The sequence below is a fragment of the Triticum urartu genome, chromosome 3 (assembly GCF_003073215.2).
Source record: "Triticum urartu cultivar G1812 chromosome 3, Tu2.1, whole genome shotgun sequence".
Lineage (NCBI taxonomy): Eukaryota > Viridiplantae > Streptophyta > Magnoliopsida > Poales > Poaceae > Triticum > Triticum urartu.
In genome coordinates, this window is record NC_053024.1 from 701,475,753 (window position 1) to 701,491,725 (window position 15,973).

Below are 15,973 nucleotides of genomic sequence, written 5' to 3' on the forward strand. Positions count from 1 at the left end.
AAGAAAACACTCGGAAACCTAACGGTCCGACGGGTGTATTCTCCGGTGGGGAGTGAACGTCATGTGGCACCACTCTGGCTCGCCACCCGAGGACCAACATTCGGCTATTTAAGCCAGACGACATCCCCCAGCCCTAGCCACATCCACTTCCTCCATCTCCGCGCTGCCACTACAAGCTACAATCTCTCTCCCTCTCCGCCTCACTCTTCCCTCGCCGTCCATCTCCACCATGGCCCGACGGAAGAAGACCACTTATGCTTGGATGTTGGAAGAGATCTGGGCGAGGTGTGCCACCCGAATCGCAGCCAGCCTGCCTCCGGACTCGCCGGAGCCGAAGGAGGAGGAGGAGGAGGAGGAGGGGGTGTGTGCAACAGCCGGTCCCCATGGAGGTGGCGGATACTAAGGAGGAGGAGGTGACGAAGCTGGAGGAGTATCCGGCGTTGGTTGCAGGCTTCACCATGTAGGACGCTATGCCGGAGTTTGAGGTCGCCCAAGCGGCGATGATGGCGGAGGAGCATGCCATTTTGCTGTCCATCCAGGAAGAGGCCTTCGTCGAGGCCAAACGGCAGTTCATCCGGCAAGAACAGGCGGCGACCGATGCGCTTTTCATCAAAATGGAGGCGGACGCCGATGCAGAGGAGCCGGAGTTGCAACTGCTGGCCATGTACCCGAAGATGGGCACGGAGATCGTGAACATCTTCGACGACGATGAGTAGTGTATTGATCTACGTAGTATGTATATGTTCTTTTTTGCATGCTTTGTATGGTTTTGAGGATTATATTATGAGGTGTCTGAAATTAAAGAACGGCTCGGTCACTATCCGTACGTGCCCGGTGCGTCTGAGGGCGAGATTTGTTGTGGGTGCCTTTAGATGCTCTTACTTATGTACCTCGCCTCGGGTGGCCGAAGTCGGCCAGGTACGGCAAATTAAGACGGCGCGTGCCGGTCCTGGCTCGCGAAGACGTCGACCTCATGTCGTCGCGATTGGTGTTGGTTCCGTCGTCAGCTCGTGCGAAATAATTCCAGGAAGGAAACGGTGAGATCTATCACTTACGTGGGTGAGCATGCACGCAACAGAAATCAGAAGCATGGGTGCACCACTTGACGTACGATCGCAACCACTTTGATCCAACCGAACTGCGAGCGCGCGATGGAGTGGCCGGCATAGTGGACTCATCGTCGTCGAGGCCAGCGCACGTTACGCACGGGATCACAAATTCATAACTGCTTCCCTCTCTTTATTCATAACATGATGATGTATCACCACCAGGAACAGGAAGTCATTGGCTTCCCTCTCCCATGGAGTACGTGTCGAACGTGTGTACTTACGTGCTGCTTATTTAGGCTGAAGAAGAAGACCTGGGTACGTACACGTGTAAGCTAGCTCGACTAGACTAGAAGACTAGATCACTTGAACTGGATGGGGTACGCCGGCGACTTGTCCGGGTTGAACAGCCCGAAGTGCTTCTCCACGAGCTCCCCTCTCTTGAAGTTTTCGTTGAACATGCCGAAGATGTACGTCTCCAGCGCGCCACGCCTCTTGGGCGTGCCCCCGCCGACGTGGTCGATCAGTCCCTGGTTGTAGGCTCTCGCGTTGTCCGCCGTCGCAGCGAACCCGCTCGCCGACGGCCACCCGCTCTCCGACACCACCACCCTCACCCCCGGCGCCCCGGCCTTCTCCAGGGCGGCGACCACGGCGTCCACCATCGCGTCGAACAGGCACGTGTAGGTCAGCCCGTTCTTGTCGTCCCGCACCGTGGGTCCCGGCCGGAACGTGGCGTAGTTGAGCTTGATGTTCTGCGGGTCGCGCTTGTAGGCGAAGTAGGGGTACACGTTGGCCAGCAGCGGCGCGCCGGTGCTCGCCAGGAGCCGGGCCACGTCCGTCATGTAGGCATTCGCGAACACGCCCTCGGAGGGCGGGAAGGACTTGGCCACCTCGTCGAACCGGATGGAGGTGGACACCTTGATGGCGCCGAGCCCAGCGGCGGAGAGAGCCGCGTTGAGGTTCCGCATGGCCGGCACGATGCTCTGGGTGGCGCCTCCCTGGACCTCGTTACCGGCGGCGATGTACTTGATGTTCACGGCCGGGTAGTATGGCCGGACGTTTTTCTGCACCCAGGACGCCGCGTTGGAGGTGCTGGCGGCGAGGCTGGCGAGCTGGTCGTTGCCGACGTCGAGGATGAGGCTGATGCCGGAGTTACGGAGCGCGGAGAGGGCCTTGGCGTCGGCGAAGTAGATGCGCATGCCGGTGATGCCCTTGGACCTGTAGAGCTGCACCACGTCGTTCGCCGGTGGGAGGTTGTTGGCGATCACGCCGTAGCACACGCCGATGGATTGCACACCTGCGCGCATGCGGATAAGAGTGGCATCCGTTTAGCTGTCGTAGGAGTTGACGTGGAAGACTACCATCCATTGAATCGTACACATGTTAAGATATCTCCAAGTGGTACATGCGTCGCCTTAAATAATTCACATGTTTGATTTGTGATACGAAATCTCGTAGGATTTATACTATAAAAATCTCGTTGGAATCCTTTTACAAGAATTCCTCTGCATGCACTGCGGTGTTTTGAACAAAAATGTTTGTGTCCACTCAAATTTCTTAAAAACCTTGGGACGAGAGGAACTCTTCAACGGCTCCATGGATTTGCTTTGCCTCGTGACCACACTCATATATGGTAGTTGGATGCATTCAAAGCAGATACTAGAAAAATACAAGAACATGAGAGAATATACGTACTTGTAGGAACAGAAACGAATGCTCCGATGAAGAGAGCAACGGCAGACATGGAAGCAACATCCTGCCTGGCCATTGCTGCTAGCTAGCCCCCTGTCTGTATCTGCTGCTCTCCAGTGCTACCCACTGCTACTAGGAGCTGGTGTGTGCCTATGCATCTGCACTACCCGCCCCTTTTATACACAGCTCCTCCGCCCGCCTGTGTACGTGGTCGGGTTGCCACTTTTGACCCCGCCAAAACCGAAGATGCACGGCGTGGCTAGATGCATGGCGCGCGTCGTGCGGCCTAACCGGTCTCGTCTTCTTCCACCTTTCTTCCACGGAAAAGTCCGGGTGTTGTGGAAAAGGCCTCCGTTTTCTTCGATGGTGTACTAGTAGAGCGAGCTGGCCATGCTCTGTCGTGCTACTTAACAGGTTGGTAGCCCTGTTCCACTCCCGTTTGCACAGACGGGGTCGTAGCGCGTTGGAGGACAAAAAGTATCCTTAGAAAAGCACAGAAAGACTTAGGCGAAGTCACTAGGGGAGACTTAACGTCAGAAACATTCACAAACTAGAAGGATAGGATCCGGGCTAGGTTGCGGCCGGTGGGTCACAGGCTCACAGCGAGACGTAGATTGCTAGCGTGTGGGTTGGTGATTGGGTGAGCTGCGCTCCCTGTAATCCTGAAACTTGTAAAACTTTCTCCTTATAATGAAATAAAGCGCAAAGCTCTTGCGTGTTTCGAAAAAAAAAACATTAACAAACACAGAGAGCTGGCCGCTGAAATTGAAAAACTATTAGAACTTGAAGAAATTCAATGGAGGCAACGGAGTACTTTCAGAATTTTGCGTCGGCTCGGCGGAACAAGAACCGGATCAGCCGGCTGAAAGATGATCAAGGTAACTGGGGAGATGGCACGGCTTACTTAAATAGATGAAACGGACACCATGCAGATGAGTGAAGCTTTGACAAAGCCTTTCGCAGTAGAAGATGTGAAGAACGCAAATTCTTGAGGGATGGATTGATACTGTTATAATACTTATTCCCAAGGTGGTCACGAATTAGAAAAATTCCCAATATAGCCCAATCAGTTTATGCAATGTTTTGTACAAGGTTATCTTAAAACTGATCGCTCTCCATTTGAAAGGAATCCTTGATGAGGTAATCTCGACTGTCCAAAGTGCTTTTGTTCCTAAGGTTCATAATTGAGAATATTCTGTTGGCTTATGGGTGTATGCATAAATTGAAAGTTACAAAGGCTGGCAAGACGGGTTACTGTGATGTAAAGTTGGATATGCATATGGCTTACAATCATGTTGAGTGGGTCTTCCTAGAAAGGATGATGCTTCAGTTAGGTTTTAATGCAGACTTTTCTTATCCCCATGAGGAGTCCGATACAATAATCAAGAAACTGAAAGTTTTGTGCCTTCAAGGGACTCCTACATGGAGATCCGCTTTCCCCATATTTGTTCCTTATCTGTGCGGAAGGGTTATTCTGGCTCAAAAGGAGGAGGTCTATGGCATTGAAGGTGACCAGGTGTGCAGAAATGCACCATCAGTCTCTCATTTACTTTTTTTTTGTTGATGATTCCATTATATTTATCAAAACGGATTTGATTAATGCAATCTCATTGAGATAAGATCTTGACCAATACCGTGACAGTTTGTGACAACTAGTTAGTGATGCAAAGTGCAATGTTCTTTTAAGCCCAAATTGTGGGTTTGGATGAAAGTCAAAGCTTTATGTACTTGTTAGAAAGGATGATTCAGTGAATTAAGGGGTGGAAAGAAAAGCTTTTGTCCATGGGACAAAGGAAACACTACTTAAGTGTGTTATTCAATCCATACTAATTTTTGATATGTCAGCTTTAAAATTTCCAAAGAAGCTTTGCAAATAGATGAATGTCATAATGGTCTGATTTTGGTGGGGCAATTCTGATGAACAAAAATATATGCATTGAGCGCCATGGTGGAGTCTATGTGTGCCAAAGAAGTTGGGGGAATGGGCTTCATAGATCTACAAGCTTCTAATCTAGCAATGCTAGCAAAACAAAGTTGGCATCTTATTCTTCATAGATCTGCATGCTTCTAATCTAGCAATGCTAGCAAGACAAAGTTGGCATCTTATTACTAAGTCTGATTCTTTGTGTGCTCGTGTCTTACATGCCATGTATTACCCAAATGGGAATGTGCTAAAAGTATGAACAAAGAAGGGCTCTTCTTTCACCTGGCAGAGCATAGTTGCTAGTTTGCAAGTGTTTAAGAGGGGCCATATCTCGAGGGTGGGATCAGGTACTCACATTGATACATGGAGGATCATTGCATCCCTACCGGCCCAACGAGAAAGATAATCACCAGGAGACCATGTTCTTCTAATACATGTTGATGAGATAATTAGCTGTTTAATGGGATCTTGGGATGATGACCTAATCAGGGATACTTCTATACCTATTGATGCAGAAAGAATTTTTAGGATCCCAATGAATACTTATGTTTTGGAAGATTTCATTGTATGGAACAAAACATGATTGTTTACCTTCTCAGTCCACTTAGCATATTATTCTAAATGTGATCATCAATTTGGGCGAGAATGAGAAGGGAAGATGGTCAGCGAATGGCCGAAGGGAACCCGGTGTGGGAAATTCTATGGAAGTTTTGTATGTTCCCAGCAAAGTGATATTTTTACTTGGAAGACACATCATGGAACAATTCCGGCCTATGCAATGTTGGTAGCTAGACATATTTCAGAGTCTCCACAATGTTCGGTATGTAAAGCTAGAGCAGAGAACATCATGCATTTACTCTTCGCTTGTGAGCGAGCCCGACAGGTTTGGAAGTCTTTCAGAATCTATGATATAATTGAAGAAGTGCTTTCTACTGACAAGTCGGGGTCCATCGTTTCGGAGGACATCCTTTATAACAGCCACTGATCATCGTCAATTCTTGGGCAAATCAGCATGAAGGAAATTTTCACAGTGGGCGCCTGGTACATTTAGTGGAAAAGGCGTGAACTTTTGAAAGGCCAACAATTAGCTTCGCCGGCTAGGATAGCGTTTGCTATCCAGGCATTCATCTCCAACCATTCTGACAGACGAGCAGTGAATGCACATGAAATATCATGGACAAAGCCACCATGGGGTGCAATAGGGGCAGTCATTTGCAATTATCCTGGTGAAGCTGTAGCAGGAGCATCTGAGAGAATTTTCAATGTTTGAAGTCTGGCTACAACGGAAGCGCGGGTGCTTGAAAAAGGTCTTGCTTTAGTGGACCAAATGTGATGCTCTCCAATATCGTCGAATCTGATTCTATGGAACTTATCCAACTATGCAATAGAAGCAATTTGGGCGAAATTCTTTATGATGGAGTGGAGGATAGGGAATATTTCTTTCCAACACTGCCTGAGGGATGCAAATAAGGTGGCTCATACTATAGCTAGGCATGTTTATGATTCATATTATGTCTTAGTTTGGGATGGAGATCCTCCTAGTTTTATCATGCCTCTTGTAATAGACCGTGTAACTATTTGATTTTGCAATAAAGAGCCACAAGACATTTCATTAAAAAATAGGTTGGTACTAGCAATTTCTTCTGGGAGCATAGGGATACGTACCTGATGTACTACTACATGGTCTATCAACCGTTGGAATTTTGTTTATCAACCAAAAAATTCAAAGAGTTCGCTTAATTTTGCAGTTCAACCTTCTCTCCATTCATTTAACAGTTTTTTCCAAACTATATATGTTTTTAAAACTTGGTGTCTGATTCAGGATCTGTGTCCACAATCCTCTTCATCTCGATGACATGTTCAAAACAAAATCAATGTTGAACATGGTTTGAATATTGATTCTTTTTATTTGCTGAAATTGATGAAACTTTCTAGAATCAAGTGCCTGCTAGGCTTCAGTCGAATGATCTTTGCCTAGGATCGCCTGGGTCATCAGTTGTCAGATCTAGTTCCTATGGCCGTTGGATCTCAATTGCAGCACCTTGTCTTGATGTCCTCCTTTACCTCATTCCTACGTAGGCCCTAGATCCCATATGCACCGATGCAACAATGCCACTCATAGCAACGTGTTTTGTGTTGCAGCAGCCGCACCAGCCGTCTCAACATCGCCAACAACACTACTCGCAGTAGTTGCATCAACCGTGGTATCATCGCCATCAACTTCGCTTGAAGCAGCCGTGTGAGACATAACAACATCTAAACATCATTAACCATGCTACTCACAGCAGCCTCGTTGCATCGCCAACACTGCATTGCTTGTAACAAACCCCAACTTTTTGCAGCACCCCACCGTCCCCTTGCAGTAGCATGTGGTGGATCTCTCAGTAGACCTCGTCATCCTAGCATTTCCGGCAAGCAATGGTTGGTGGTCGTCTCATAGCACGCGGGCACCCTTGCAGCACCAGTTGTACCTTGCAGCATCGGTTTTGCTTATCACAACACTATACGAAGCAACGCCGGCGGCCTAGCAACGGGGATAGCAAATATAGCATCACTAGACAGGCTCGCAACAACTGATGCATGTTCGCAGCACCACAGCCCTTGCAGCATCATCGAATGCCACCCCAGCGCGGCTCACAGTAGCCATGCCGCCCCATCACAACAGGGGTGTGGTGCCTCTCGCAACAGCCATCCAAACATCACTGTCCCATCTTGCAGCGCGACCACCGGCCTCTCTCCTCATGTTTGCATGGGGAGATGCATAGTGCCAATTGGACAATAACCACTTGTGGGAGGTGCTTCCATGGCAGTCTGCTGCAAGGTAGCGGGAAAGTACTCACCAACGAGATCTAACAGTGGCGAAGGAGAGTGGAATGTAGCACCGTCCCGACGGCCTCATAGCAATGCTCCAATGGTCTCACGATGAGATAAATTTTTATGGAACAGAGAGAGAAAGGGGAGGCGACAAAATTCAGGGAAAATATTTTTTTAAACGGCATTCTTTTATGAAATCTTGTTTTGCAAACTATGATCATCCATATGGGCAATTCACTAATTCTTGCGAAACTCATACAAAACTACACTTGTTGAACATACTTGCAGGGGGTTCTTCCAAAGAGTACAAGACTTATCACTCGAGACAACCGATTTTCTGATTTTCTAGGTGTGGATGCTCAGTTTATATTGCATTATATGCAAGGAAAAAAATAGCGCGCTATACAGAATAGCACCGTCCCTTAAATTGTGCTATTATAGTATGCTAAAGTGCGCTATAGTGTGCTATTAGTGAGACATTGTAGATTAATATATTTAGCGAGACAATTTTCTACATGCTATAGTGTGCTATTAGCCTCGCTACAGCTTGCTATTTTTTTCAGTGATTCTATTTCCCCATTTTTTTCCCATATGGATGCTCCGTTTCTAGTACACCTGATGTCTCTTGTGTATTCTATATGTCCGCATTTTCTTTCTCTAGAAAAACAAAATATATTCGTTTGCCTCCCAGAAGTGACTAGTTTGTTTCTTCAGACGCATATACATTTCTCACTAGGTTCTTGCGTGCATATGCATCCGGTTATGGGTATATATGCTGCGTATCTTGACCGATACAATGTCGGTCTGGAGCGCTAACGCGTTGGAACGGTGGCTTGTACTGTAGTGACTTTCCATACATATGTCAAATTGTTCTTTCCACGGTGGCTTGTAGGCCTTCAGTTCTTGAAAGAGTCGAACCTCATTTTGTTCTTCATGCGACCCAAAGAGGCCTTAACCTTCTCAGCTCAAGCGAAAATGCATCAATCATGCAAAAACATATGCCCTCAAACCACAGCAACACATAATTATAAGTTGTTCAAATTAACTTAACCCCATAGTTACCCTACATAACAAAGTGCTGACAGAACTCATCAGAACCACATAACTAGTAGTTCATACTTGACCATCCAAAGTCATTCAGAGTCTAGATAATAACAAGGCGCACACAGAACTAATAACCCATTGAGATAACCTCTGACAGTAGATAAATAAACAAGTTCCTTCCTCTCCCAATCATTTAGAGATAATCAGAATAGCAAGAGCCCAAGTGCCCAACCATGACTCAATCTAAGCACTTCTCACGGCGAATGATGTAAACCATCATCTTCAGCGGCTCCTCGCTCTCCATCAGCTTGAAGAGGCAGAGGTCACCCACCTGCAGGTGGTTGCCACGGGCGAAAGCAACCCATCCTTTACAGATCATCATACGATCAATCCCGCGTCGCAGCTCCGTGTCCCACATCCTACTCTTCCCCTCCCGCTGAAGCACCAGACTGATCACATTCTTCTTTCCACGATGCCCGGTAAAGTACTGTTTTTGGAGATATCTTGACGCGTACTGCTTGCCCATGGTCTGTTTATGTGCATATGCGGGGAGGATGTTAGTGACACAGACGCAGATAGGCAAATTTATTGTTGAGGAACTGATAGGCATATTTTGTATTTACTGAACTTACTATTATCATGCCGGATTTCCGAGCAACATTGCACTTGTTCAGGATCGCGACGTAAACTGGTACTGTCGACTCAAAGGCTTCTACTTTCTCCCGCACTTTCTGCTCCTGTGCTGGCGTTATAGAGGCTCTTTCTGGCAGTACGAAGGGGGTCTCAGAAGCTCCCTCAGAATTGTCTCCATCCTCTTCAGGTCTCAAAGATGAAGTATCTTCACCTGAATAGGTTTTTAAAAGGATCAAGCTAAATAGATGAAACTAAATCTTTTTTTTCCATATGAAATGTGTGACCCATAAATTTTAGAATCTGTGATGTCTTGTATGCTGTGTGTGCCATACCATCGGTAGCTGGTTCCTCCTTAACACGGGATGTTAACGTCGTCTTTGCGCCTGTCCTTCTGTCAGTAGTCTTATGTTCGCCTGAATAGGTTTTCAATAGAATCAGGCTGAATTGATGAAAACAAAATATACTTTTCATGTGAAATGTGACCCCTAAATTTTAGCATATGTGATGTCTTATGTGCAGTGTGTGCCATACCATCGGTGGCTGGTTCCTCCTTAACATGGGCTGTTAAGGACGTCTTCTTAACACGGGCTGTTAAGGACGTCTTTGCGCTTGTTCTTCTGTCGGTAGCCGTGTGTGTCATCCCTGCTGTTCCGCCAGGGGAACGACGAACGCTCTCTTTGTGAAGAAGATGGACAATTATGGTAAATCTTCCTTCCTTAACCTTTGCTATTGGCTGAAAGAGGCAGATATCTCCCTCTTGAACACAGTTGTCATGGACAAAGTAGCCCAAATAAAGGTTGCGCCGACCTGGATTAAATCTGCACTTCCATTCCTTGTTCTTCCTAGGCAGCTGAAGTATGATATTTGTAGCTTCACATGGGAAGTACTTGAGTGCGTAGTCCTTACGTATTATCTAATTGAAAAGAAGATAGAGTAGATGGTGATACTGTTGAGCTGTTTTATCTGACAGACGAAGTACACAATACTCTATGACTGTCATACACATGGCTTCAACTGATAAGGCAACAATAATACTGATTTAGTAATGTAGATATAGATTTTATTGCAACCGTATCCTTCACAGGCTTGTTGGGGTTAGAACCAGAACCTAGATCTAGAATTTTGAAACTAAGAAAATTTCACTCAACCTTAAAACCATCGAAATTTGCGAATTTTCTTAAAATGTGAAATAAAATTTAGATAAATTTGAATTTGAGCAATTGGATACATTAGTGTTGTAGCAATAATTCTATTCAAAAAACTCATACATCCAATGGTGCTTTCCATATATCCACTTTGTAGACTCAGGTTCGGATCTCAGCAACGCATTTGTTTTGCAAAAATATTCTACATCAGGCATAAGGCTGAATAAGAAGACAAAACAATGCAAAAATGAGTAGCAAACCCTCAACCTGAGAGGTATTAGAACAATTGCCTACCACTGGGCTATGCCAAGGGCCATGTATTAACAGAGGTTCAAACGTATTTAGAAAAGCAATTTGAAAATACCGAAATATTTCGAACGAAACTGTCTTTCCGAAATAGTAACGATCATAAGTTCATAACTAGAAACTTTGAGTAGCTACAGAAGGTAAGCAGTTCATAAGAAATGCGGATGATAAAACTACCATACCAGATTACCAAAGTTTGCGCTGGTCTTCTTCATCTGTACAACAAGCACCGGGATTTCAGATCGAATTTTCTCTACAAGTGCTTGTATTTTTGCCTCCTGTGCTACTGTAAGATCACATTTCCCTGATAAGACATAGTCATTCAAATGCACCTGTACATCATATGACTCCACCAAATTGTCTCTAGATAGACTGTCTTCAGCTGTAAATAAGATTCAACAGTAAGAGGACATTTGGTGGAGGTAACTGAATAATCCCAGTACACAACTTACCTGATAATTCCTCAGAAGAATCTGATATTGCAGCCTTCTTTGCTGATTTTTTATAACCGTACGAGCTTTCCTTTTGGCTTCCATCTGAATCTGATCTTTCACTTGGTGAAGACTGAGTAGTACCACCACAAGAACTACTAGAATTATCAACATCAAATGTGCTTGGGTTCCTAACATCAGAAGCAGCAGTTCCCATCCTAGCACAGCACGACGCTTTCTGCTTACCACTGGAATCGAATATTGTAACCTTGAAGCGGGTGTTTCCAAGGTAACGAAACATCAGTGAATAATTTTCTTCTATTTTATTGGCATCAACAAATGATGCCCATCCAGACTTCAAAATTGTTCGGTTCATATTCTCGGTAACTCCAACATCATAGACGTTACCATTAGGGGACTCTAGTTTGACAGTTCTCCAGATCTTTCCTCCAAATTGGTTCACAAACCACTCCGGTATGACCTGTAACAAGAAGGAATGGTGCAAAAACTGTTTGAGGCAACAAAAAAACTCGAAAAACATCGGACAGCCCACTGAATTAGGAAATTAGGAAAGGCAGAAATAGCTAACCAGGCTGTGCATGAAGTTGCCATTGATCTGCCTTAGAAACTTAAGCTTGATCTGGCAGCATTCACATGGATCACTCATCTTGAATAAGTCCTGTAAAACGAACCATATATCATGTGTTTGCATAACTAATGATACCCTAAAATCATTCAAGATCAGTTATGATGCCCTCTCCCAAATCCAAAAGTAAAGGTCATGCCGTTTGTGGTCAGTATGACGCCCTAAATATTTCTTGGAGATCTGATGAGCATAAGCCCCATGTTATTTGGGGCATTGAAAATATAGCCCACTTTTGTTACTCAAATTTGGGGTATGAGCAGATGCAAGCCTGTGCGCTCAGTGCTGGGACTGAATTTCAGGTGTGACCATGGGTGCTAGGACCGAACGTTTTGTACTTGGACTAAATGTTGTGAGAAGAACATTTATGCTGTGCATGTATGCTGGATCTGCAAGTGAAAGTTATGCGCATATGCAAATGCAACTGACCATTGTGTTTGTGTGCACTCTGAATATATGCAAAGTTGATGCTTCAGGCATCTTTATATATGATTCATGAATCAGGATACATGCATTTGGTGCTTGTAGGAAAAAAAAACTAAGTATATGCAAAATTAAATGTTTCAGGCATGAGCTTGATTTTGACAGCATATATAGACTCCATGCTGGATTTGGCAGCAGCATGAATTGGATAGTGCAAAATGTGCTAGACATGGAGATTTTTTACAACTGAGTTACCTGCGTCGCCTCGACGGTCGTCTTCCTCTCTGTCCTCGTGCGTGGTGGCGCTCCCACCCTGTCTTGTCCGCTCCCGGCTGTACAAGACGAACAAATATGAACAGTGTGCTCAATCAGAGCTGGTGCTGTCGAACCATGGTTACCATGTACTACATGAGAGAGTATGCAAAAAATGCAAATCTATCATAGGGAAAATAATTTTCTGACTGGATCTATTGACTACTAGGCTCCATTTGTGATGCTACTAGGGGGATAAAATGCAGATCTAATATGAATCAACCACTGATGTCTCTTAGAACAGAAAAGAAACACTGATGGTAAGCAATCATAGAACATTCAGTTTCTGAAACTCATATCATGGTAGGACAACATGACTGCTTTGTGCTATATCCTACCAACCAGCTTCTGAAAACCAGCAGAAATAAAAATAAAGCAAAACAACAATGAAACTAAGAACAAATACTATTGCTCCATGCAGATGTGGAAGAAGAGAGGATATGAGTAACTTGCAAACAAAGAGGGTCACTTGCCAGAAGAAGCTCACCGGTGGTGCTGGAGGTAGAGGGGTATGCTGTTCCGGTCTTACTTATGGAGAGAGCATCCAGGGACTGCAAGGGCACACACATGCCAACAGTATAGAGCTGTCATTTGAGCCTGCGCTGCACTTAGGCTTCTCGTATTCCCAAGGCAACTCAGAGAATCTCAGACAACTCAGAGAGATTCTATTCTCACTCTTCGTCTTCCCGATACTATTTACCAAAAAAGTGGGAGAATCTCAGACAACTGGGTGAAAAGGTAGCTTGGTCACGGGTGAAAAAGTAGCATATTTCTTGTGTGTTTTCAACTATATATAATGTTACTTTTACATCTGAGCTTGAACCTGAAAATTTCAGGCAAAATACTACTCCAGATTGAAAGGATATTGCACGTGTCTTCTTTTTTGAAAAGGAGATTAAACTTCTGGTCTCTGCATCAATCAAAATGGATGACCACTTAGTGGATGTGCCTATAAGTGGATTTGGAAAGCTAAACTTCCTCTTAAAATACAAATCTTCCTTTGGCAACTTGCTCAAGATGCGGTGCTTACTAGGCATGTGATGCGCCAGCGAAAGTGGCAAGGGAACCCTGAGTGTTCCTTTTGTCATCAGATTGAAACGTCCCAGCACTTATTCTTTGGTTGCTCTGTAGCTAAGGTTGTTTGGCAGTCGATTGGGGTCACGCTTGGGACAGATTTGTGCCCTAGTAATTACTGGCAATTTTTTGTTTGGGGCTACTCTTTCTTACCTGGATACGAATCCTTTTATACTGTGGCGCTTGGGGCGGTCACTTGGGCCATTTGGTTGGCTCGTAACAGAGCTACGTTTGAGAAAAAAATGATCAAATCTCCTTTTGAGATTGTCTTTACGGCAGTGTCTTTTCTCTTATATTGGGCAGGTTTGCAGGCGGGGGAAGACATCAAGCAACTTCGAGCGGGTGCTGAGATGATTCGTAACGGGACCGTGCTGCTGATGAGGGCCTGCGAGGCGTCCAAGTGATGTGCAGCGCTGGTTTCGACTCGTTTTCTTCATCTGCGTCTACTTCGTTGAAGATCTCCTGTGGTGGTTGTTTTGTTACTAGGACTATTTTAACTCCGCTTTGAGATACTGTGTGAGATCGCTCAAACTCTGCTTTTGTAATAGGGCTAGTCTCACTTTGGTGCTGCTTAGGTTTTCGCCCCATAACACTCGTTTCGATGGCGGGTGAGTGTGGTGGGTTTCCTAGCAGTGCGTTGAACTCGCTCTCCCCTTCTCCCTGTTCTTGGACTTTCCGTCGAACTTTGTATTTCCGTTCTAAGTAATGGAAAGGGGGTTTGCCCGGTTCAAAAAAAAAATGGATGTTCACATCACATCAGAGAAAAAAACTGTTGATTATTTTCTCGAGAAGATGAATATTATTGCCCCCCATATTTTCCAATTATCGACTAAGCCAGGGCTGGCCCATAGGCCGGGGCAACTGGGCGACCGCCCCGGGGCAACTGGGCGACCGCCCCGGGGCCCCTGGGAGGTAGAGGCCCTGGCCCAAGTAGTAGTATAGCATACACATTAGGATATTTCTTCTTTAGGTCCAAAAAAATTATAGGAAAAAAAAGAAGGCCCAAGCCCACCATGTAGGTAGCACTCACGGACCGAAAGAATCGATCGCTAGTTCACTAAGTGTCAGGACAAACCCCGGACCAGCTTGCCGCTCGTCTCCTCTCACTCACTCAGACGAAGGTGAAAGGAGGAGCACACCGGACACAAATTTTTCCGGCGCACAAACGTCCCACCACACGAGCGGTGGCTCGGCTGCACGAACGGCCTTACTTTACTGGACACATACCGAGACTCGGCAACAAACTACAACCTACCCAGAGGAGCTCTCTCTCCTGCCGACCGGATGCACACTACGGCCCCGGCAAAGACTACCCTCATCTTCTGGCTCTCCTAGGCTTGGCTCATTAGGGCATCTACAACGCAGGCGCCAAGGAGGGGCGCCAGAATCTGAATCCCGGCCGTTTTCAGCTATTCCAGTGTGATCCTGGAAAAATCTGTGGCGCCGATGCCAGATAAGTCGCCGAGCGCTCCATCTTTTCCGCTCTCACAAACTGGCCTGGATTGAAGGTAGCGCTTGCGTTTAGGCGTTGAAGACCCAGACTCCAAGCAGGCGCTTACACATAAATCATTTATTTATTTACTGCTCAAGCGCCTGTTTAGGCACCCCGCATTGGAGATGCCCTTACTTCACACCTTGACCAGGACATATGGGGTGGGTTTTTATACCCGTGCACACACACCAGGCTAGCTACCACGCACGCACTGACTTGGCTTGCCGCTGCACTCGGCCACCACTAACCGCACTACTCACATGAGCTAACAAACTCAGCCATGCATGCAACTAATTGCTAACTACATCCACGCCATGCACGAACAGCCCACGACTCACGCCAACGGCCGCTGTCTTACGAGCCAGACCTGGAGAGCATACCTGCGCACAGACGTAGCCGCACACGACCCTGGATCACACGCCATGACACATTCGTGGTTTATTTCCTAACACACTCCTCCCTAAATCGTGATGTCGCCATCGTCGAAGTTGTCGCAGCTCCCATCGTCGTTGTCGTCACGGACATCTCCGCCCGACGCCACCACATGCCTTTGTGCGTGCAGCGATGCACCATCTGCTCGCCGCGCCTGAGCCGCGGTTGCCGCGTCGCTCGACGTCGAAGCCGTGTGCCACCACCACGTCCGGTCTCGTTGCGTGTCGCCGTCGTCACGCACTCTCCGTGCCCCGTAGCTGCACCACGGAGGACTCCACATCCACCACGCTCACGCGGACTCACCGCGCGCCGCTTTCGCGTCGGTCATGACAGCTGCAGCGCCGCGCATCTCCATAGACCAACACACGGTTCGAAGCTTCACGCAGCCGCCGATGAACGCCGCCATCGCCGGTATGCCTCTGGCACGGTGAAGTATGCCCAAGACAACCAAGCTCATGATACCAAATGTCGGGACAAACCCCGGACCAGCTCGCCGCTCATCTCCTCTCTCACTCGTTCAGACGAAGGTGGAAGGAGGAGCACATTAGACACAAGTTTTTCC

General features: G+C 46.5%; 2 protein-coding genes across 2 annotated transcripts; both read right to left on the reverse strand.

Moving 5' to 3' along the window:
- Positions 1-1,216: 1,216 nt before the first annotated feature.
- Positions 1,217-2,896, reverse strand: LOC125546021 (glucan endo-1,3-beta-glucosidase GII-like). Its single transcript, XM_048710097.1, has 2 exons — positions 2,742-2,896; positions 1,217-2,343 (listed from the first exon to the last, which is right to left on the reverse strand). Exons 1-2 carry the CDS (start codon positions 2,812-2,814, stop codon positions 1,409-1,411), a joined length of 1,008 nt encoding a protein of 335 aa, XP_048566054.1. The 5' UTR covers positions 2,815-2,896; the 3' UTR covers positions 1,217-1,408.
- Positions 2,897-8,496: 5,600 nt separating this feature from the next.
- On the reverse strand, positions 8,497-12,878 carry LOC125549275 (B3 domain-containing protein Os03g0620400-like). Its single transcript, XM_048712723.1, has 8 exons — positions 12,357-12,878; positions 11,625-11,714; positions 11,057-11,516; positions 10,787-10,986; positions 9,685-10,066; positions 9,486-9,566; positions 9,153-9,364; positions 8,497-9,049 (listed from the first exon to the last, which is right to left on the reverse strand). The coding sequence occupies exons 2-8, from the start codon at positions 11,700-11,702 to the stop codon at positions 8,759-8,761; spliced, it is 1,704 nt and encodes a 567-aa protein (XP_048568680.1). The 5' UTR covers positions 11,703-11,714; positions 12,357-12,878; the 3' UTR covers positions 8,497-8,758.
- Between the last annotated feature and the right edge of the window lie 3,095 nt (positions 12,879-15,973).

Coding starts and splice junctions, on each gene's coding strand:
- LOC125546021 (XM_048710097.1), bottom strand. CDS start 2,814: ATGGCCAGGCAGGATGTTGCTTCCATGTCTGCCGTTGCTCTCTTCATC. Junction 2,344..2,741: donor ATTCGTTTCTGTTCCTACAA/GTACGTATATTC, acceptor GCATGCGCGCAG/GTGTGCAATCCATCGGCGTG.
- LOC125549275 (XM_048712723.1), bottom strand. CDS start 11,702: ATGAGTGATCCATGTGAATGCTGCCAGATCAAGCTTAAGTTTCTAAGG. Junction 10,067..10,786: donor GCGCAAACTTTGGTAATCTG/GTATGGTAGTTT, acceptor CTTTTCAATTAG/ATAATACGTAAGGACTACGC. Junction 9,050..9,152: donor GGAAATCCGGCATGATAATA/GTAAGTTCAGTA, acceptor GCACATAAACAG/ACCATGGGCAAGCAGTACGC.